This window comes from Dipodomys spectabilis, unplaced genomic scaffold (assembly GCF_019054845.1).
Source record: "Dipodomys spectabilis isolate Male_0828 unplaced genomic scaffold, ASM1905484v1 ptg000783l, whole genome shotgun sequence".
NCBI classification, from domain to species: domain Eukaryota; kingdom Metazoa; phylum Chordata; class Mammalia; order Rodentia; family Heteromyidae; genus Dipodomys; species Dipodomys spectabilis.
Window position 1 is genome coordinate 13,186,327 of NW_024871460.1, and position 22,382 is coordinate 13,208,708.

The following is a 22,382-nucleotide window of genomic DNA, read 5'->3' on the forward strand; positions in this document are numbered from 1 at the left end:
CGATAAAGGAGTGATAAAGGAAAGCCAGATCTCCAGCATCTTTGTTTTTCTCTTGTTTTGGAGACAGGGTCACCCTACTACTATTGCCCAGGCTGCCCTTGAACTTGATCCTCTTGTCTCTACCTTCCAAGTAGCTGGGATTACTGGTGCAAGTCACAATTCACAGCTTGTTTTTCTTTTTGGTCTAATCCTCCTGTTTGTGGCCTTTATCCATTTTTTTAACTAACATTTTTGTAATATGGATGTTTGCAGTAAAATAAGGAAATTAGCTTGTTATCATGCTGTAACTATTTCCTTTCAGTACATCATTTATCTTGACATTTCTATTTTACCATGAGTAATTTTATTTTTATGTAGTTAGATCTTTCAATATTTTTAATTCCTAAATATTTTGAAGTTCTTATTTACTTGTAAATATTTACATGGATTTCTCTAAGCATATTAAAAATCCATTGGCTGGATGTCAATCATTATTAAGGAAAACTATTTTGCAGTTTATCATAGAAATAGACACTGTTTAAAATTTTTAAGAAGCCCTCTGTTTTGAAATACAAGAAAGCATACAAATTTTATAATCAATTTCTTGGTATTTAGATCAAATTTCCCTTTTTGAGATAAGCACTTACAATAGATTCAGGAAAGTAGCTTGAAAAAACTTTCAAAAAGAAAAGAGGAAGGAAGAAAGGAGGGAGGGAAGGAGAAAGGAAAAAAAGGAGAGAGGGAAGGAAGGAAAAGTAAACTGTTACATTGTGAAGCATTTTTGAGGAGTTCCATGGCCCAGTCCCCAAGTCTCCACAACTAAGAGTCCATCCCACCAAGTAGACATCAAGTAAGTCGTTTTAATAGTTTCTGCCATAATTGCATATGCTCTGCTCCAGCTGTTCCTTAGTGTTAGCTGTGCTTGGCTTCAGTGAAAGTAGCTCCTCTCTCCTCCCTAGTGGCCTTTAATGAAAGAGCAGTATATCTGTGTATGTGGGGGTGTTGGGGGGAGGGAGGATAGAAGATGAAGGGGAGAATTAATGTTTCTCCTTTAGGTTTGCTGCTTCTACTTGAGGTAGGATATAGACAGTCAACCTGAATTAATTTGATGGGCTTTGCGATGACAAAGGATAATGGAGGGTTTGGGCTTACTTAAATCAGAGGTTTAGAATGGCTTAATATAGCTTAGGAGATGACAGAATCGCTCTGTTCTCAGAGGTCTGGGATGTAATGACACTCAAGGACAATGAAAGCAGGCTAAAACAATAGCACCCTATGCGACCCAAATACAGCGTTGGAAAAGTAGGTCTAGTTATCATCCTGGGCTTATATTCTTTTTGTTTCCATTTCTCCTTCTCTAATTATCTGGCCTTACCAAACTTGGACTGCGTTCTTATGATTCTAACAGTATAGAGAAAAACAAGACCTCCCGAAAAGTCCAACAGTGCCAGCATATAAAAGCTCCAGAACTTCCTGGAGTCTACCAGGTATAGCTTGATGCCTACAGCTGGGTTTTCTGCTTCAGCACGAAAGGCATCACATCCATGCAGCAGGTGCAGGGCTGCAGTCCTGGCCCACAACCTGGGCAGCTGATCAAAGATAATTGTCATGGAGGGCAAAGTACATTTCCTATGAAACAAAAAAAATGGAGGGGGTAGAGAGTTGAGTGAGATGGGGAGAATGAAAGGGGTAACATTGATCAAGAGGCACTGTACCTACACATTGACACGTTGAATGGCAACTCCTTTGCACAAAAAGATAACACCAATCAAATAAATGGTGTTGATGAGCATGACTCTTTAAATTCCTTTCAGATTTTCAGGCACAACATTTAATGCATAATCTGCATTCTTTGTTAGAGTGTTTCCAGTGATATCATAGATTTTCCACAGTTGAGTATCCACAGACAAGCAGATGGGGTGAATGTTCTCTTCATCATAAAATCTACTTTAGTTCAATGCTACATCCATATTGCTGTGGATGTAGGAAGATATGAAATGTGTTTCATCAGGCAGATCCTTTGGTTTAGAACATGCTTGTAGGAGTTTACTCTGAAGAGATCAGGCAACAGATAAGTATATTAATTTGCTGAAGGATTTTTACTAAATATTGTCCTGAGTTTACAGCATGGTCCTGGATTCTTAATAGTTACATCACTTTGTGCCTATCATTCTCTGCATTATCTATAGAAAAGACTGATAATTATCCTTATTTCATAGAGCTTATATATTATTACCAGAAATGAATATCTAAAAGTACTTAAGATAGTATCTGATATAATGTATTTGTTTTTAATAATATGACACATTTGAAATATCCTACATACTCATTTCATTCAAAGAAAAGGGATTATGTTTAGGGGAAAAATCAAATAGGCTGCATAATAATGTTGCTAAGCCTCAGTGCTGAATGGTTTTATATCAAGGATTGTTTTGGATGATAGAACTTCTTGAGTATGGCTATTTTCTCAATTTTCTACAAAAGACATGTCTAGTATAAATGAAAGTTGCCTCTTTAACTGCTTTGTTAAGTGGCAGCTCCTTTGTACAACTACTTAAAAATAATTTTTAAAAGTTGCCTTTTAAAAGGGTCAAAACCCCTGAATGGTAATGGTAATCACATTTAACATTGATTCAGAGCTTATGATGGATCAGATGATTTTCTCCATTTTATATCCTATACATATTAACTGATCATCCTATAAGGTGGTATAATAACTTTATAAACCTATGAAGTGGCTACTGTGATTTTTATCTCCACTTAACAGATAAAGAAAATAAGGCACTAAATTGTCTGATGTCTTCCCCTGGCTAAGTAAAGGTAGGACTCAGGTTCTTCATTCTTAGGTTAGGTGTTCTTTGTATGATTCTACAATATTAAAGAACCTCACTGATCTATGGTAACTACAATAAAGTCTGATTGTATATGCTGCTTAAAGGCAATAAACAAAGGCTCTCTTCTTCATTCTATCTCTGCTAGTAGCTAATAAATAGTGAGTTTTCAGGTTTCCAGTCTTTGCCTAATAAATTGGGATAGTATATCAAGTGATCAATTAAAAGCAACTTTATGAGTGAGGCACATTGATGTAAGTTTGGGCTACTTGAGAGACTGATGTAGGAAGATCATTTTAGCCCAAGAGTTCAAGGCCAAACTGGGCAACGTAGCAAGACCTTGACTCAAAATCAAAATGAAATTAGCTTTTCTGAAATGTATCTTCTATAAAAAGCTCATTAATTTTTTTCCATTGTATTCACCAAGTTGGAAATTGTTTATCCTTCCTAAAATCATAAACGGAAGTAGTTGTGGAGCAGCATAGGTATGTTTTCACTAACATATCATTTAGACAGTTCTGAATACAGCTTCCTGGCACCCCCTGAGTATGTTTTCTAATCCTTTTAAGATGTGCAGAATATAGAAAAGCACTGAGACCAAGAGACCTCCGGCTCTGCACATACATAAAAGTCAATATATTGAGTTCCAGTTGCAATAAAATAGAGAACAAAGTTACCCTTTTGGTTTAGCAAATGTAATTACCACAGAACAAAGCATCCTGGGAGTAAAGTGGATCTTCAGCAATTTTCCATTTCTGTTGTAGAATTTTTATTTGTATGCAGACAACCTTTTATGAAAATTATATACTTGCAAGTAATAATTTTACCTTAGAAATGAATATCTTAACCTGGATGGGCTATAACCAAATCATCTATTTTGAAAAATCATCTTCCTTTATCTTTTAATAATCTGCCTGTTAATTTGCTGACAGCGTTAGTCAAAAATAGTGTGTTGCTGAATTAAAAAATCAGGCTTGAATCCTTGAGATTGTAAAATATTACAATCCAAAGAGTACATTACTCAGAAGCAACTAATTAACTTCCAGAAGCTATTGGAGTTCATTACATATTTAGACAAATTCTCTGAAGTCCAGAAGGTCTGGTTCTTGATAAATTACCTCCCTAATCTTCCCTGAATTCAGCTGGGAACTGAAGTTCACAGCTGTAAACTGAACAAGAGACTCCACCCCTCCCCACCCCACCACCCTGCTCTCTGACTTTCCATGCACAGTCCTACTTCTCCTCTAGCAGAACTAATGAAAGCTACATAGAGAGGATCCGTATGCCAGTGTACCAAAGTCTCTTAGGGAAATGGCAAGGTATAGTCTGTCTAGGAATCTCTCAGCTTCCTATTTCCTCCACTGCCTTCCCAGGACAAAGCTTGTTGTCACAAAAGCATCTAAGGATTTGGTTCTATGCAGGATCCATCACCCGCAAGTCTTGGGTACATCAGCTTTGGTTTCCATAATAGTACAACAGTGAGATTAGTATCTGTCTTACCAAAAGGTCAAGTTTAAATAATATAAAGAACAGAAAACATCTCATACAAGTCCTGGGATATAGTGGGCACTCAGCAGTTATTTTTATAATGATAGCTATTGTTCACTGCTTGTGAGATTTTCAAGGATTTAAATTCTTATTTTCCTGAAGCTTTGCAATGGAAGTTGGCTGGCGCTGGTGGCTCAGACCTGTAATCCTAGCTGCTCAGGAGGCTGAGCTCTGAGATTGTAGTTCAAAGCTGGATGGAACAAGAAAGTCCCTGCAACTCCTACTTACAAATAAACAGCAAGAAATCTGTAAGTGAGGCTGTGGCTTGAGTGGTAGAGCTTAGCCTTGAGGAGAAAAGCTCACGGATAGCATCCAGAACTATGCTCAAGTCCCAGGACCAACACACACACACACACACACACACACACACACACACACACACACACACACACACACACACACACACACACACACACACACAGAGAGAGAGAGAGAGAGAGAGAGAGAGAAGTTGTTGGCTCAGAGTTCTAGACCAGAAGAATCATAAATAACTTTATTTTATAGGAGCTTTGTTACACACCAAATAGAATTTTATTCTTAGATTTTCTTTTCAAAAATGCATGAAATTTCATCTTTCTTTTAAAATTTCCTTTTAGTTTTCCCTGTTCTATCTGGCTTCTTTTCCCCTGTCCTTACTTTCCCCAGGGCCATTTTTGGGACTATTTTCATTATTACTATTTCAGGACTATTTCAGGATAGTGTCTTTTATTTATGAGAATAAACTTACACTATGTTAACAGACAACATGTATTTCTTATAATCACACACTCAACTCCTGCTTCAATTCCATATTTCAGTATATTTCATAGGTTTCCCTCACTGGCTAGATGTCAGTTTCCTGCTTTTAGTACAAGTTTTGTTTTTGTTTTTGTCTTTTTATAGAAACCAAAGCTGCAGTCAGACAAAGTGAGCCCTGTAATCAGATAGTGTAGGTTCAAGCAGCGTTTAGCACCCAGCCTGTCCTCCTGACCGCTTCTAAGTGGCCAACCGTCTCCAGACCTGAGATGCCAAGTTCAACTATGACTAGCTAGCTGACTGCAAAAGCCCAAAGATAAACTCTCTCAGAAAAGCTAGCTCAGAACTGATAACTATGCTTTTCCTTTTGCTTACACTTGGGGCTCACACTGTTGTTGGGTGAGAGCCTTGGGTGGGCATTTCTTGCCCTGCTTGGGTCACTGTGGACAATCTGCTGGAGACTGGCCTCTTTATGAAAGCAGCTTGCCTGTAGTTCTAGCCTGTGTTTAGCCTTCTCTTGTCTGCTTTGAAGAAAATGCTGAGAGCTAAAAGCTCTGGAATCTTGGTACTGGCAGAGTTCCCAATGCAGGAAGCCAGAGACGTAGAAGGCTGGGGACGGGCCAGCCAGCTCTTGGGTTTTGTTTTCTTCATGCTTCTTTCTCCCCTGTTGTTTTTTTCAGGTAGTGAAGCCGATTTTAGCTCCTCCAGCAGCACGGGCAGCATTTCAGCCCCCGAGGTCCACATGTCTACCACAGGAAGCAAGCGGTCCTCTTTTGCACGCAAGTAGGCATTGTGTCTAGCTTAGTACTTTGGGCGCTTTACACAGTTGACATACCTGCACTTTATGTTTCTATGGAACCATCTTGTTTGTTGATTATTCTTACCATCAATGAAGGGGTTTATATGATTTGCAGTAGGGTCTTTCCCTACTTGACTTATTGTGGTCACATGACTCAGTCTGAGTTATCCCCCACAGCTATCCCCCATCGAGACCTGGGCACTCTGTCCCCTCATCCTTCACTGTCCTCTTTCCCTCACTCACCCATCTCCTCGCTTGGGTATTAGGCAGGTAGTCATCTCTTCCTTTCCTCTAGTTCAGCTTCTGTTTTTCTTTGTGAACAAAGCAGTGGTCCCAAGAGCCCCCAAATTCTACTTTGGTAAAGAGCAAAGAAGTGTGAAGTTCACAGACATGAGGACCACCACTGCAAGAGCAAAGCATCTAAATGTGGTAGCTATGAGCCAGGCTGTCCTAGTCTGAGTGCTATAGTACCACCCTGAGCAAAATGCTTAACTTTTCACCTCCTCCATTTCCTCATCTGTAAGAGACTTACAGTGATACATCACTCACAGAGTTTCTAATTGGCTCAGTACATACAGCTTAATGTTTTGGATTAAGAGTTCATCACTGATGTGTGAAATTGGAGAAGAGGACTGTGGGCATATGGAAGCCACCATTTACATGTAATGGAGGATAATGTAAGCTCCAGAATTCTCTACCTGCCACCAGTATAATTCCTCCTTCTAGTATTCAGTCAGCATCTATTGTGATTCAGGGAACGAACATACAACAGCAAGGAAAACCCCACAAAACGCACATTCATCCTTATATGGCAAAAAAGACAATAAATGTGAAATGATTATTTAAAAGACATGCAGGGAAAGGATACAGAGTAATAGATCATGTGATAGAGTCTAGATGGGCTGGTCCCAGGAGACCTCAGTGATTGGGAAGCTCAGAGCAAGACCCTGAAAAGAGTGATCGAGTGAACACAGCACACCTGGGGGCCACTTCCACTCTGATTTTATACAATCATTTGAGCATAGTGGGCTACAGTATCTAAATTGGAAAATCTGTAAAAAGAAAAAAACATGGGTGGTAGGATGGGAGGGATGATACAATATAGGAGGTGCTTTCCTAGAGGTAAAGGGATTTAGTTTCTAGAAACTTGCATTTTCAGGACTCAGCAAGCACATTTCCTATTTCTCTTGGGTGATCAAAGGTTTGGCTGATGTGTATAAAAGGACTGGAGATACCCCCAGTGCACATTCTTATTATTAGAAATAAAACTGAAGCCAGACAAATCTGAAGGAGAAGAGTAAAGTCCACTGAACAAAAGCACAATGGCTCTATCCCCACATCATTCTGTTCTAAGGAAATAACGTGTTTGTGGGTCACAGAGCATAAATATGGGCTTTCTCTGTATAAGTCAGATGTGTCTGGCCCTGAGGATCTAACTCATCCAAGAAACTAGCATATACCCATGGAACAGGTTATCTGAGAATATGGACTTTTTAAAAAGCCAATTTGATTAAGCATTGCAAAGAAACTTGGGTTAGTGGATAAATCCCAAGGTCAATAATGCAGAAGGTCTTAGAGAAAATGTTCTGGTCTAGAATTTGTTTCTTTATATGATCAAAAATAATACATTAAATATGATACATTGAAGTTCATACATTAAATCAAAATATTGAATGGATACATAAAATGGTTAATAATAATTATATGCAAATCAAGTATGTGCATACATCAGAAACAACTATTGCCAAGGGTTAATAGACCTTCAAAGACTCAGCAACAATTAGCCAGGTATGGTTGTGTAATCTTGTAATTACAAACTACTTGGTAAGTGGAAAATGGGATGATTACAGTTTTAGGCCAGCTTGTGGCAAAAAAAGTCTTGAGATCCCATCTCAACCCCAAAATGGCAGCACATACTTGTCATCCCAGCGACCAGGAAACATAATCCAGACCAGCTTGGTCCAGGCCCATGATCCTATTTTTTTTGGGGGGGGGGTCTGGTCGTGGGGTCTGAACTCTGGGCCTGGGCGCTGTCCCTCAGCTCTTCAGCTCAAGGCTAGTACTCTACAACTTGAGCAACAGCACCACTTACGGCTTTTTTTTTTTTCTTTTTGCTTATGTGGTGCTGAGGAGTCGAACCCAGGGCCTCAGGCATGCAAGGCAAGCACTCTACCACTTAGCCACCTTCCCAGCCCCCATGATCCTATTTTTAAAAGAACTAAAGCTTAAAGGACTTGAGGCATGGCTTCAGTGGTAGAGCCCCTGCCTAGCAAGTACAAAGTTTAGGAAAAAATAGTTGAGTAATTAAGTTTGGATTCTTTTCTTTCTCTGACCCAAGCATAGAATAGCTCAGGCATAGTCTATATATATATATATATATATATATATATATATGTTCTGAGGCTTCTCAAGTTTTGAAAGTTAGGGTTTTAACCATACCTGAATAATATGAGAATGGGGCAAATTTCATCTCATGAAAATGATCATAGTGAATAATGATGATGATGGTGGTGATGAAGAAATGGTGATGATGGTAGAATTACCTGAAGTAAGGGCCATGGTTAGAGTATAGGAATTTTCTTCCTCTCAGGAGATTAACTTCTATGTTTCTCATTTCTCTTTCCAATTACTCTGGAAATGGGAAGCATTGTTATGTCCACTCTCTTACTTTGTATTTTATTTGAAAATTATGAGAAATGAGAGAGTGATGGTGGTGGCTATAATGATGATGTTATAGTGTGATAGTTTGTTCAGTATAGTAGGTGAGTTCTCTGGAAATTCTCATATAATTAGCTGGTCCTTAATCATATATCTTAGCTCTTCATTGAAGTATGGATGTGAGTGGTGAAACCTTTAGATAATAATGACATAAACAGCCAGTACCTAACATGCCTATTTATTATCTAAAACAATGTACTGCATTTGTGTAAAGTAGGAGACATTACTGTAAAGCTAAAAAGATCCAACCTTAGCTGTGTGTTCTTGCACCATTTCTTTTCCCCAAGCTTCAATTACGTTATGTGTAGGCAGGAGATACTAATTGTCCCAGCCTTCTGGGATGGTGAGCTCGTGATGTGAAAGTGCTTATAGCCCATCTGGATCAATCCCTATGTCACAGAAGATCCTCTGTAAAGTTACATTCTATTCTAGTCTACAGTCCCAGGTCAAAATCAGGAATGAGTGTCCATATTCTTTTGCAATTTAAACGGGTTAATCCTCCATATGTCTTGTAGTCACATTAAGAAATAGGCCTGTCGGTGCCAGGCTTTAGAAGTGAAGCGTGGAGAAGAAAATCGAAGCCAGAGTTCATGTTCCTTTCAGCTACCCATAAAGTTCTTCCCACTCCTGGACTGCTCGAAGTTGGTTTGTCACCAAGCCATCAGCCCATCTGTTCCATATAAAGTGTCCTTTTCTTGCAAAATGAAGAACAAGTCTTTTGGGATGATTTCAGGAGGAAAGAAGTTCTAACTTCAGAGTTTGGAGGTTTCATGTATGTGTGATTTCCTGGGTTGACAGCTAGTTGAAATTACATCTGATTTTAAATAAGTAATTATGGTGACTGTGCCAGGTTTACCCACATGCATGCTCGCCTTCACATTTACACACGTTTACCACTGACATACATGTCAGTTGGATATGTGCCGTGATTAAAATTGCAAATAGAAAGAGACATCAAAAGGCAGACCTGCTATCCAAAGGCATCTTCTTCATCCTCGTTTCCTTGAAATATCATCAAGAAATACTCCTGAAAGAACTGTTATCCTATTTAAGAAATTTTAGCATTCTCTAGATGCTTCCCTACTTTGTTGGAAATCAAATCTCTGCAACTAGATTAACTGGAATGTCCAAACTAGATAATCCTGTAATATCAGTCTACAATTGAGTTACTCTTGGTTTCTTGGGTGCATTTGATTGTTTTACGTACATGTTTTTTGTATTTAATTCTGTTTTTAGGTAATACTTGGATCTGAATATGAGGTCTTGTGCTTGCTAGCACATGCTTTACTGCTTTAGTGCATTTGATTTTGTTTCTTGCTGGTGTTGGTTGTGGGGCTTGAACTCAGGGCCTGAGCACCATCCTTGAGGTTGGTTTTTGCTCAAGGCTAGTTAGTGTTGTACTACTTTGAGCCGTAGTGGTGGTTGATTGGAAATATGAATCTCACAGCCTTTTCCTGTGAGATTCTTAGGCTCCTGAGTAGTTAGGATTACAAGCATAAGCTGCCAGTGCCTGGCAGATATTTTTGGAGGGTTGGAGCTTGAACTCAGAGCCTGATGTTCTGTTCTTTAGCTTTTTCACTCATGGTTGGTGCTCTACTGCTTGAGCCACAACTCTACATCTGCCTTTTTGTTGGTTAGTAGTAGACAAAAGCCTCATGAACTTTCCTGAATAGGCCAGCTTTGATTGTATTTGATTATGATTTGATGTTCTTATGAATTCGGTGTTGAAGGCAGGAGGAGTGTGTGTGTGTGTGTGTGTGTGTGTGTGTGTGTGTGTGTGTGTGTGCATGCACATGTGCATATGAAATGGTTTATGGCTTACCTAAGGTCCAAGTATGTGGTAGTACCAGGACTCAAATCGAATTTATTCTTTCAGCAGCCATGTAGGGAGTACCTAGTATGTGCTGGGAAGTGGTGGGGCTGTAGAAGGTCAAGCTGTGTTCCTTCCTTCAGAGATGCCCCAGTGTAGGAGCAAGACAATTAAGTATTCACTGGCAATTTTGTTCAACAATTCCACACTGGCAGTTTGTATAGGGTATTAGCACCAAAAAGTGGTACTGCCAATGGCCTAGAAAAAGAATTCAGAGAAGGTTTCTTGGAACAGCTTCCCATCATTCTCAAAGTGGGAGACATCTTGGTATTTAGGGGCTTAGAGAAGGCAGACGGACAGTTTTAGGCCGGAGAAACTGTAGCTTCAAAAAGATAAGGATGATCACGAGCATGTATCCTTCAGGAAACTAAATCATTTGGAATGATATAGAGCAAGGAATGGTGGAGGATGGGGTTGGGAGGGGTGGTAGATTAGACCTCTAGCTACTTCAAGGAGTCTGGCCTTTATTCTGGAGGGAATTGAGAAAGGTGAGGATATTCAAATTCTATTTTAGAAAAGGTACAAATCAGACTCCTGCTGAAGAGGACAAAGCAATACACAAGATGAGGCTGTGTGAACATTTTTGTAGTTAAATGGGAAAGGCTATGATAAGTTGGGAATGGAAAGAAAAGCAAAACATTAAATAGCCTCTCTTAGTCTGTTTCTTCCCCACAATGGGAAACGCCATCATCTCCATAGATTAAATGAACTAGCTTAATTTTCTTACCCCAAAATGAACCAAAACCAAATATTTCTAAACCAAAGCAGGTGCACTGGAACAAAAAACATACTTTCAAAACAGCCTCCCAAATGAATCTAAGCCAAATCAATATTTTACCTGGTATGTGTTCTTAATGGGCAATTGGGTTTAATCCAAAACAAGCTTTATGGTCAGAATCTATTTGAAAAAAGAGCAGAGAGTAAGGCTTCTTGTGCTAATCTATGAGGAGAGGGAAAAAAAAAACCAGGTAAGCTAGGAAAGGCTATTCATCAGGACAGTTTGCATCAGGAATTAGATTGCCCCATTTAACTCTAAGAATTATATTTCCTTAGTTGGAACTGGGTTTTGGAAGGCAAAGCCATTTCTAGCCACAAGGGCTCTAACATTTGTTATGTTCTCCTTCTAGTCGAGGTCCCCATGGGCGGAGTAATGGAGCTTCCTTGCATAAATCTGTCAACAGCCCACCGTCCCCTAGGGAAAAAGACCTTCTGTCCATGCTGTGCAGGAATCAGCTGAGCCCAGTTAACATCCATCCCAATTATGCACCTTCTTCCCCAAGTAGTAGCAACTCAGGTTCGTACAAAGGAAGTGACTGCAGCCCAGTGATGAGGTGAGTTCCATTCCTCTCCTTAGTTCAGCTTTTCTCTAAAAAAGAAAAACAATGCACAGCACTTAATCTCCTGCTTTATTCTGTAATAAGACACTTCTCTTCCCCATCCCACACTCAGATAATCCTTCAAGGATTGCTGCAGAAAGATCACAGACCACAATGTCTAGCAGGGTACAGCAGTCCAAGCAGTGCCTTGATAAGGAAAGCAATGGCATAGCAGCAGCAGGAGGGATGTGGGCATTAAATCTGCTTGTGTTCATTCATTCATTCCAACATCGTATGTTTATGGAGTACCATGTTCTGTATGAGCACTGAGGACAGAATGCCTAATAGTGAGCCTGGATCTCAATGCCCAAAGGAGAAGACATTAACTATCTAATAACAAATCAGTCTAAGGTTATTCCACAGCTTTTGTGGTGATATGAAGGTACACAACATGGGGAGGGGCCCATTCAGAGGAAGTGAATAGAAGCAACATCTGAAGGGCAAGCAAAGAGTCAACAGTATGGGGAGAAGGAAGAATGGAGTGCACACCCAGAAGGGCAGGGAGGAGGAGGGCCAGAAGGGAAGGAACTGGGCATAGGCCATCTTGGGCGGAGTGCAGGCCCAGGCGCAGGCAACACAGTGGCTTGGATTTGGTCCAGCAGCAGGGGAGAAGCTGGCTGCTCTCCTCAGTCCTCTTCTCCCTGAGTGACTTGTTTTCATGAGTCAGCTCTTACAGCAGGGATGCCCTGCTCTTGGCTAGGATTCTAGCTGGGGCTGTTTGCAGAACATCGAGTGCCTCTCTCACAAAACACAACTGATGTGAGTAGAGCAGCCTCGTTCAAGAAGAAACTTTCCATTCCCATCAAAGCAGTACACTCACACCAGGGGCTGAGGTCAGAACAAACTGCATTTAACTCACATCATGCAGGATCTTCAGACAGGGGTACGTTGTACAGAAAGTTAGGTCATCTTGCCCCTTTCTCTTCATTCTTTCCACCCTAATTGCCCTTTAACTGTAACTATGAATACACAGCAGGGCCCTGTGAACAGTTCTAAGAGATCATGACTCTTAATTCAGAAGAAAAAAACCTTGCTTCACTCTCCCTCCTCTACATACCACTCCCTCAGTCTTCGATGTCATTCACAGCCCTGAGATTAGCAGCTATGTTCTAGTCTGTCTTCTTAGGTGAGCTCATGTTACTGAGGTCTAAGACCCCCAACACACTGCTGCAGTTCCTTCTCAAGCGTTGGATTATGTGTTTTAGTCTGATACAGCAAAGATGGGGTGGTTATATGGTGTGGCTAACACACAATAGAAAGCTTTTCTCAGAAAGTTTTTCTGGACACTGTGTCTGAGATTGGGGTCGGAGATATGTCAGAAAGGCTAGGTTCTGCGGAAGGCTCTCTGCTGCCTTTTTATATTATTCTCACAAAGAGGCCATCAATCTAGGTAGTTTCCTAGGATCTCTTAGAAAGGGAGTTAGCGTTTTAACACTTATTTTCTACAGTGGGGGGGGGGGGACATAGGGCTCAAAGTAACTTCATTACTTGGATTGTTTCAGGCGGTCTGGAAGGTACATGTCTTGTGGAGAGAATCATGGTGTCAGACCCCCAAATCCAGAACAGTACTTGACCCCTCTGCAGCAGAAGGAGGTCACAGTGAGACACCTGAAGACCAGGCTGAAGGAATCAGAGCGCCGACTTCATGAAAGGTGAGTCTGCATTCCTCCTGTGGTGTTCCTTACGCAGTGTGATTTAGGACAATATTGAGACTATGCTATACTAAGTATAATCATCCAAACCATACAGAAAAATAGAGAAGAAAAACATTTTTGGTCAAATTATTTTTATTGTGAAAATACCATACAGAGGGGTTACAATTACATGGGCAAGATAATGAGTACATTTCTTATCAAGCATTGTTGCCTCCTCCTTTGTTTCCCCTTCCCCTCCCTTCCCATCTCCTACCCTCCCTGCCCCCCACCCCCAGCCAAAGTTGTAAAGTTCATTTTTTGATATAACAACTTGTACATCTCATTGTTGCAATGGGTCCACCTGTATCCCTATTTAAACGATTTGTTTTTCCCCTTCCCCTCCCCAAATTATACCAACCTCAAATACAGTGAAAGCAGGGGTTATACAATGGGGGATGGACATACAAAGCAACAAAGAAATCATCTTAAAAATGTGTTAGAAACAATCGCATGAAAGAAAAAACATTGAATACTTATCTTGGGGTTCATTTCACCTAACATCAGCTTATCTGGCCTTTTCTGCTTGTCTCAGACATAAACTAGTTATTGCAAATAAGGGAAACCATGGGACCTATGTTTCTTTGGGCCTGGTTTACTTCACCTAATATAATTTTTTCTAAGTCTTTCTATTTCCTAACAAATGGGACAATGTCATTCTTTCTGATGGAGGCATAGAATTCTTAAATCAGCCTCTGAAGAGATCTTTTTCCTTTTTGTCAGTTATAGAGCTTGAACTCAGGGCATGGGCACTGTCCCTGAGCTTTTCTGCTCAAGGCTAACATTGTACCCCTTTGAGCCACAGCTTGACTTCCCGTTTTCTGGTGGTTAATTGGAGATAAGAGTCTCATGGACTTTTCTGATCCTCAGATTTCAGCCTCCTGAGTAGCAAGGATTACAGGCCACCAGTGCCCAGCAGTATTGCTATTTTTAATGGGTAGAAACATGTGCAGCAACAATTCATCTAGCAGAATAGGCCACAAAGGCCCCATCAAGTCCTGTTTGTCTCTACCGAAGAGTGAACATCTATGTGTGCATTGTGATTCCTGCAAGCTATTTCTGTGCTGAAGGAAGAGGTTCATTTTTCTTGGCCAAGAGTTCAGGTTAAAAAGAAAAAAAAATCCGACACATGCCTAAGAGATCTTATCTTGGAGAGAAAAGACCTTTGACATTCTGGGAGCAAGCCAGTTTTTCTGCATGATGATTTTTTTCCCTGGAAATTTTTGGAACAGACTAGCAGAGGGAGCTGGGAGCTCAGTAAGGGTGGTGTTTTCATTTTCTGGGAGCTTGGGGTCTGATTTAGCACATGGCTACTTGGCTAACACCTCTTCCTCTGAGGCCACAAGGATGTGGTGAAGACCAAGAGACTGTTTTGTTGGTAAAATTGTGGGCAGATAATGGTGCAGGAATTGAGAAGGGACATTTTTCATTTTCTAGATTAATTTGTTTCTTCACCTGACTGAAATAGATTTGAGACCCAAACTCCAATATATGATGAGTTCGACTTCACTTTCTGAAAGTATTTGACTGATTAACTCTGGATTTGTAAGATTTGTAACTTTAGAGGAGGGAGAGGTGTGAACAAGCAGCACAACTTGATAAAATATTCAAGTGCAACTTTAAGTACTGGTAATGGCTCCTCACATCCATGTGGATCCTGGCTATCTGGTCTACATATCCAAAACCACTATGAGAACATATATTTACATTGATCTTGGAGAAAAATACATGTAAGAAAGAATAGTTTGGCAAATGTTTTGTAATAGTATCCTTTGAGGAATCTAAAAAGTATGATGGATTCTACTCAGGGGCGACAGATCCCTTATCATCTTATCTGAGACAAGATAGAGTACGCAACTTTTCACAATGCCTTTGCAAGATGTAGCACTGTAAGATGTCAAAATATTATCATTGAATTGTGGTCAGAGACCAGTTTGGGAAGGTTCACATCATTCCAGCTTCTGTCTTTGATAACTAATTAAAAGTGAAATAGATTGTCTTTCAAAAACGCTTGAGTATGCATTGTGAAAGATTAGGCTATGGATATAAAAGCAGACAATGAGATTAATAATAAAAACACAGATATCTAAGTATCCACTAAGTAACACAGATATCTAAGTAAACTACTTAGTGCCTGACACATAGAACGAGAGAGAGAGAGAGAGAGAGAGAGAGAGAGAGAGAGAGGGAGAGAGAGAGAGAGAACAATGGTAGCTATTTTGATTCTGTTTCTGGTTTCTATTATTACCTTAGCTATTTTACAATTAAAGGGGGGAAGTGCATAGCTACTCCCTGCCAATGAAAAACATTACGAAACTGTGTTCCAAGTGGAAGAAGAAAATGGGCTTTGGGCTGTGTCTGAACTGCTTGTTTTCTGGTTCGGATGGGACTGTTTTTAAACTGTGCTTGCCTTCCCTCTAGGGAAACTGAGATTGTAGAGCTCAAGTCCCAGCTGGCCCGGATGAGGGAAGACTGGATTGAAGAAGAGTGCCACAGGGTAGAGGCTCAGTTGGCTCTCAAAGAAGCCAGGAAGGAGATCAAGCAGCTCAAACAGGTCATTGAAACGATGAGGAGCAACCTGGCTGATAAAGACAAAGGCATTCAGAAATACTTTGTGGACATAAACATCCAAAACAAGAAGCTTGAGTCCCTGCTTCAGAGCATGGAGATGGCACACAATGGTTCCCTGAGGGATGAACTGTGTCTAGACTTCCCATGTGATTCCCCCAGGAAAAGTTTGCCCCTGGCCACCAATTTGGGCAAGGTGGCAGATGGCCTATCTCCAGAAGAGCAAGTCACGGAGGAAGGGGCTGACAGTGAGCTGCTGATAGGTGATAGCTTGGCTGATGGCACAGATTTGTTGGATGAGGTGGTGATTGCTGCCACCCAAGAATCTGGTGACCTAGAGCCTGTTCACTCTACTCCAAAGGCAAAAGTCTTGGAGGCCCTCCCTCTGGTGGTGGGGCAGGAGGAAGAGGTCAGTGTGGTGATGGAGCAAGCTGTGCAGACCGATGTGGTACCCTTCAGCCCGGCTGTCTCTGAGCTCATTCAGAGTGTGCTCAAGCTCCGGGACTTCTGTCCCTCGAGCTCAGCATCGCCTGATGAGTCTGGGGCTGACTCAGAGACCTTCCCAGAGTCCATCTCTCCCTTAATGCTTGATTTAACTCCAAGAAGTCCGAACTCAGCCATTCTTCTGTCTCCCATGGAGACTCTACCCAGCAAGGCAGCTATGGAAGCCCGTGCAAACCGCCTCATGAGAGAGCTGGATTTCACCGCTTTTGCAGAAGAAAGGTTGGATGGCATCAACCCACTGTCTCAGGGGGGTGTCATGAGGCAGTACTGGAGCAGCAGTTTCCTGGTGGATCTGCTGGCTGTGGCTGCTCCCGTGGTGCCTACCGTCCTGTGGGCATTCAGTACTCAGAGGGGTGGAATAGATCCCGTCTACAACTTCGGAGCCTTGCTCCGGGGTTGCTGCGTAGTGGCCCTGCATTCACTCCGCCGCACCACCTTCCACAGCAAAACCTAAATAGAAGTTGTTTCTCTGCCAGTGTGTTCTGTGTGACGTTGTGCCCGGTAGAGAAACACGAAGTCGATCTGTGGCAGTCTCTATTCCGTCGTGTTGCTCCTCGGTATTTGATTTGCACTATAGTTAGTTGAAGCCTGTGTCACTGTTTAAAACCGGAGGTATCTTCCAAGACATGGAGACCTCATTCCAGTAAACGTCCCACCAGTATGGTATAGAAAGCATGCTAATGACCCTGCCCTGTCGTCCGAGGTCCCCCGATCTTAATCTAGTGGTTCAGGAAGAGAGAAATGCAGATTTTGCACTTTCAAGACAGCTTCTCCAAGGCTGGCATGTTATCTCCTTGCTTTGCTTTGTGCCGTTTAAAAAATGTGTAACTGTTCCAGAATTCCCAATGGTCTTGTGCATAGCAGGGGACTGTAACCAAAAATAAAAATGTATTTGCATAATTGGTTTGAAGAAGTCTTGAATAGCTCTTTAGTGTCTTACTTGGGGTTGATAAAGTTGAAGTGTTGGCAATTTTTTTAAAACTAAGTGTAGCTGCAAAGTCTTAAATGGCTTAAGTCTGTCCTTAAATCTGTTGATTGATGAAGTTGTATGTAAATTTACAATGTACTAACTTATTTTTTGCTTATTATATTATATATAGTGTTTTATTGGAAATTGTTTGTAACCACACACATCTGCATGATGAAAGTAAAGATTAGTGTTTCCACTTAAATAAATGTTTTATCCTCCTAATAAATACTCTGTGGGTCTATTTCCATGCAAGGTCTAAGTCACTGGCAGATCATCCATGGCTATGGAGAAGGTTCTATAACAATGGCACTAAGTAATGAGAGAGAATAATACTGCAGGTGAAGATTCTCTACCTTGACTATCAACACATCATTTCTTAAATAAAAATACTTCCACTAATTATCTAACCACATACTGCATGTTGAGCCTTCTGTAAGGGAGGTGATTTTCAGTGAGCAGGAAAGGAAAGAGTGGGAGTGCAATGTCTTATTTCTCTTATGGTAGTGAGCAGGCGGTGGTGGGAAGGAATGAGATAATATTTGATCAGCATTAATTCATTCAGTGCTAGCAACCTTGTGAGGTGAGTATACTTACTTTTCAAAATGGGAGCTAAGCCTCAAAGAGGAAAATTGCTCAGAATCCATCTCCAGGAGGATTTAAAATGTCTACAAAGCAAAGGCCTTTTCCTACTTTACCTGCAAAGGGAAGAGCCATAGCAAATAGTGTTTAACCTTGAAACTGCTACTGCTACAGCATTGTAAATATACTTTAAAAACAGCTTTCTGTACCTTGCTTCTTACCCACATCCCTCACTAATAAATTAGCTGTATGAACAGAGCCAGGATCGGTGGTCTGTTTTGCTCACACATCTATGTCAAGAATTTAGAACAGGACCTGGCACAGTCCTATAGGAAATCTAAAAGTTATTGTTGAATACATTAAATAATCCAACAACCACTTATTGGGTTCTCCTGTTCTAGTTAGGCACTACTGGGCCGGTCATCTTTGGTGAAAGACATGACAAGATCTCTGTTCTCAGAAAGCTTCCATTCTTGAGTCTGTGAAGCAGTGGTTTGGTGATGAAGTCATTTTAGATAGCTATGTTTTAAAAGAAGTAAGGGTTTTTTTTTTGACATAGTGTAAGAACACATCTTTAATGAAATATCACTGATGATGAAGAAAGAGTCTGTATGTGAAATTATGGGTAAAGTATTGCAAAACAAGCAAATGAGAGACAAAAGGGCTCAATATGATACAGGAGAACCAAGGAGGTCAGAGCTGAAGTGAGGGAGAAGTAGACATACATTGTTTCCTATGGCAGCATATTAAGCATGGTAAGGATTTGCATTTATTCCCAGTGTAAGGAGAAAATATTGGTGGACTTTGAAGAGGGAATTTTTTTTTTCTAAAAATAAAAACCCCACATAGTCACAATACATTCATCATAGGGGGGCAATAGCGTGAACAAGACCTTTTAAGACCTATTCTAATAGTGCAGATGATGGATCATAACTAGAGAGGGAAATATTAGATTAATGACCAAATTGAACAATTAAAGAACAAATGGGATCTGCTGATAGCTAAGAGGTAGTAGGGTGAATGGAAAAGGTAAGGATAGCCCCTAGATTTTTGGCTTAAACAACTGGGCCAATGGGAGTGCTACTTGCTGAAAATTGGAAGAGTTCAAGAGAAACACAATTGGCTGGGAATAAAAATTGAGGTGTCTATTAAAATACCTATGTGGAGAAGCCAAATAAGAAAGTGCATATATGTGCAATAAAAAAGAATAACAGGAGCTGACAGTTATAAGATTGGATCTCAATTCTGTGTAGTAGTTAAAACTACAGGAACAGATGAGATTTTGAAGAAATAGTACAAAGAAAAGGAAGACAGAAACTGAGCCCTGTCATATTTCCACATTTAGCTGTAGAGGACAAAGAACTGACATAAGCAGAGGAAGAGGTAGTCTAAATGCAGGAGGAACTAAGCACCATGAAAACCAGGCTGAATGAGTGAAGAACAGTATAGTGAAGAACCAAAAGAAAACATGAAAACATTTACCAGACACAGACTTTGGCAGCAAGGTCTCAGTGTCCTTGTCAAGACTTCTTAGAAGAAACAGGAATGGAAGCCAAAATAGAGCAGAAAGAGTGAATGGGAAAAAAGCTAGACAGAGGTGGCTCATGCTTGTAACCCTAGCTACTGGGGAAGCTGAGAATGTGGATTGTGGCTCAAGACCAACCAGTGCAGACAAACTGCTGAGACCTCTTCTCAACAACACTTGGGAGCGGTAGTGCATATATGTCAGGCCAAGAACCAGGAGCTGAAGTCTGTGAGATTTATTCTCGATGGAGGGAAACTGGACACAATGGCACAGTGGCAAAGACCTGTGATTTCAATGATGACAGAAGCTGCTGGATCATATCTCAGGCACATGCCCCGTGGGAACAAAAACCCTATCTCAAAATTAATCGGTGAAAAACAGGACTGGAGGTGTGACTCAGTGGTCTTTTGCCAGCCTAGCAAGTATGAGCCCTGAGTTCAAGCCTACAGTACTGCCAAAGAAAAGAGTGAATAGAAGAAAGTAGGAATAAATGTGCAACTAATTAGAGGTGGTTTTATTTCCCTTTTAGTTTTGCTGTGAATGAAGAGTGAGAAGTGGGTAGTTGCTGAGATATGAAAGTAAAGGCTTATTTTACAATATAGAGAACTGAAGAGATAGAATATGTTTATACACATCAATGCTTGAATCAAAGAAGAAAAATGATTGCATTAGGAGAAACAGGTTAATTGGAGAAAGGAAACCCTGGAGATGTGAAGGGCTGGACTCCAGGACAGAGGATGCATGTCTGGAAGAGGTTTGTCTCTGTGAAGAACATTTCTGTGGGAATACACATGTGCCTTAGGTACACACATTGGTATTTACAGAGCACACATTGGTATTTACACTGCTACATCATGCAGTTCTAGCCAGCAGTTGGAGGATTGGGCTGAATTGGAAAGGGAACTATTTCTGGAGATGAATATTTGGAAGTATTCCAAAATAATTAGCCATACTGACTCAGGTCTTTCCTGTGGGCCAGCCCAGCCCAAATGAATATTTAATATTAGTATCCACCATAAATTAAGTCCCTCCTTATTTACTTTTAGTTGCTGCTAAGTTAAAGCATCTTTTTATACTTTAATAATATGATAAAAAGGCTGATTTTGGTATATGCTGTTGCCACAGAAAGAAATATCACCTGAGTATTGCTTAGTTAAAACTAGATTTTTTTTTTTTTTTTTTTTATAAAAAGGGACTAATGAAAAGGAATCATCATGAACCACACTTACTTGTGTAATTAAATTGGAAGCATTTAATCCTGGAGACCCAATTGTATGTCTTATAGTCATCTTTACAAAAACCAAATCCTTCAAAGGTACCCAATTGTATGTCTTATAGTCATCTTTACAAAAACCAAATCCTTCAAAGGTACTCATTTGAGACACTGGCTATAGCATTTCCTTTCCATGTGCCTAAGGATAAAGCAAGAAGTCCTGTAGCAGTTATTCTATTTTCTTTTCCTTCTCTTTCTCTCACTACTCCAACACCCCCTCCTCTTCTTCAGGGTTTCAGCATGTAGTCTGTGGAAAATTACTGCCTTTATTCTCAACAAAGTCTCCCTCAAATGAGTCCCTTGGAATAAATAAAGGATGGAACATACTCGCCTTTCGGAAGCCCAAGGCGTTGGCTGCTTTTGTGGGCAGGACGATCTGATCCCATTGAAAGAAGTACCTCAAAGTTGTGTTTAGTCATTCGGGTGCCTGTAATGTACAAACAGGCAGGAAAATGGAAAAAAAAGAACAATTCCATTCTATTGAATAAGTTGCTGTCCCATCAAAGCAAATGTTAAATGTTTCCTACAGTTATGAGTGCAAACATTCCAATTTATAAGAAAAGATTTTTCCCAAAGGGATCTGCTGATCTTTCCAAGTTGAGCTGTTCAGAAATGAGGGAAAATGCAATTCATTCAGATGCCAAGCGTTTTTGACATTTGCTGCAGGAGAAAAAGAAAACCCGTGATTCACACTTGTCATTAGCCCTCCCCAACCAGTTGGGTCTGACAGGTTTTTTTCTTGTGAGGGTTTTATTTTAAAAGATTGTGGTAGCTCGCCACTTCCATTTTGGGTCAGCAAGTACTTTTTACAAAATCCCAACTTCAGCTGGCACAATGTGCCCAAGGAGGCAGTAACCTAGGAAACTTGGTTCATAGCAAACTATCTGTGGCCATTTTAATAGGGTCTCAACAAACTCCCACTGAAAAAAGGCAATTACAAAATCCATGTCCATGTATCTGTTACCACTGATATTCCCTTACACAAGATGACTATAAGGATTCTAATAATTCTGAGTAACTTAAAAATTCAAAGGTTTACGCACTATTCAGAAGAAGAGTTTTGTTGTAAGTTAGAAATAGGTCAGTAGCATTCAACGTTGTTGAAGTTGTGTTGTTTTTTTTTTCTTCCGGTGGTGGTGGTATGGAGTTTGAACTCAGGGCTTCACATTTGCTAGGCAGGCACTCCAGCATTTGAATTATGCCTCTGAGTTCCCTTTTTATTTACTTTTCAGACAGTCTCCTTTCTCATTTTCTCTTTCTTGAAGATCTTGCTACAGATTTTATAAACTATTGTCACAGATCGTGGCCTTGGCTACCCTCGAACTATTATTCTCTTGATCTCCATCTTAAAAAGTAAATGGCTCTCAAAAGTGTTTTAAACATCAAATACCCAATATATAAGACACATTACCCAAG

General features: G+C 40.4%; 1 protein-coding gene across 2 annotated transcripts in view; it reads left to right on the top strand.

The window, feature by feature from the left end:
- Sybu (syntabulin) overlaps positions 1 to 17,809 on the top strand; it is a 65,457-nt gene extending 47,648 nt beyond the window's left edge. For both annotated transcript variants that reach the window (XM_042673016.1, XM_042673015.1), the window contains exons 4-7: positions 5,774 to 5,876; positions 11,608 to 11,811; positions 13,359 to 13,508; positions 15,969 to 17,809. In XM_042673016.1, the coding sequence (XP_042528950.1) occupies positions 5,774 to 5,876; positions 11,608 to 11,811; positions 13,359 to 13,508; positions 15,969 to 17,073 (1,562 nt within the window). In that variant the 3' untranslated portion in view covers positions 17,074 to 17,809. The remainder of the gene's footprint in view (positions 1 to 5,773; positions 5,877 to 11,607; positions 11,812 to 13,358; positions 13,509 to 15,968) is intronic.
- The last annotated feature ends 4,573 nt before the right edge of the window (positions 17,810 to 22,382 follow it).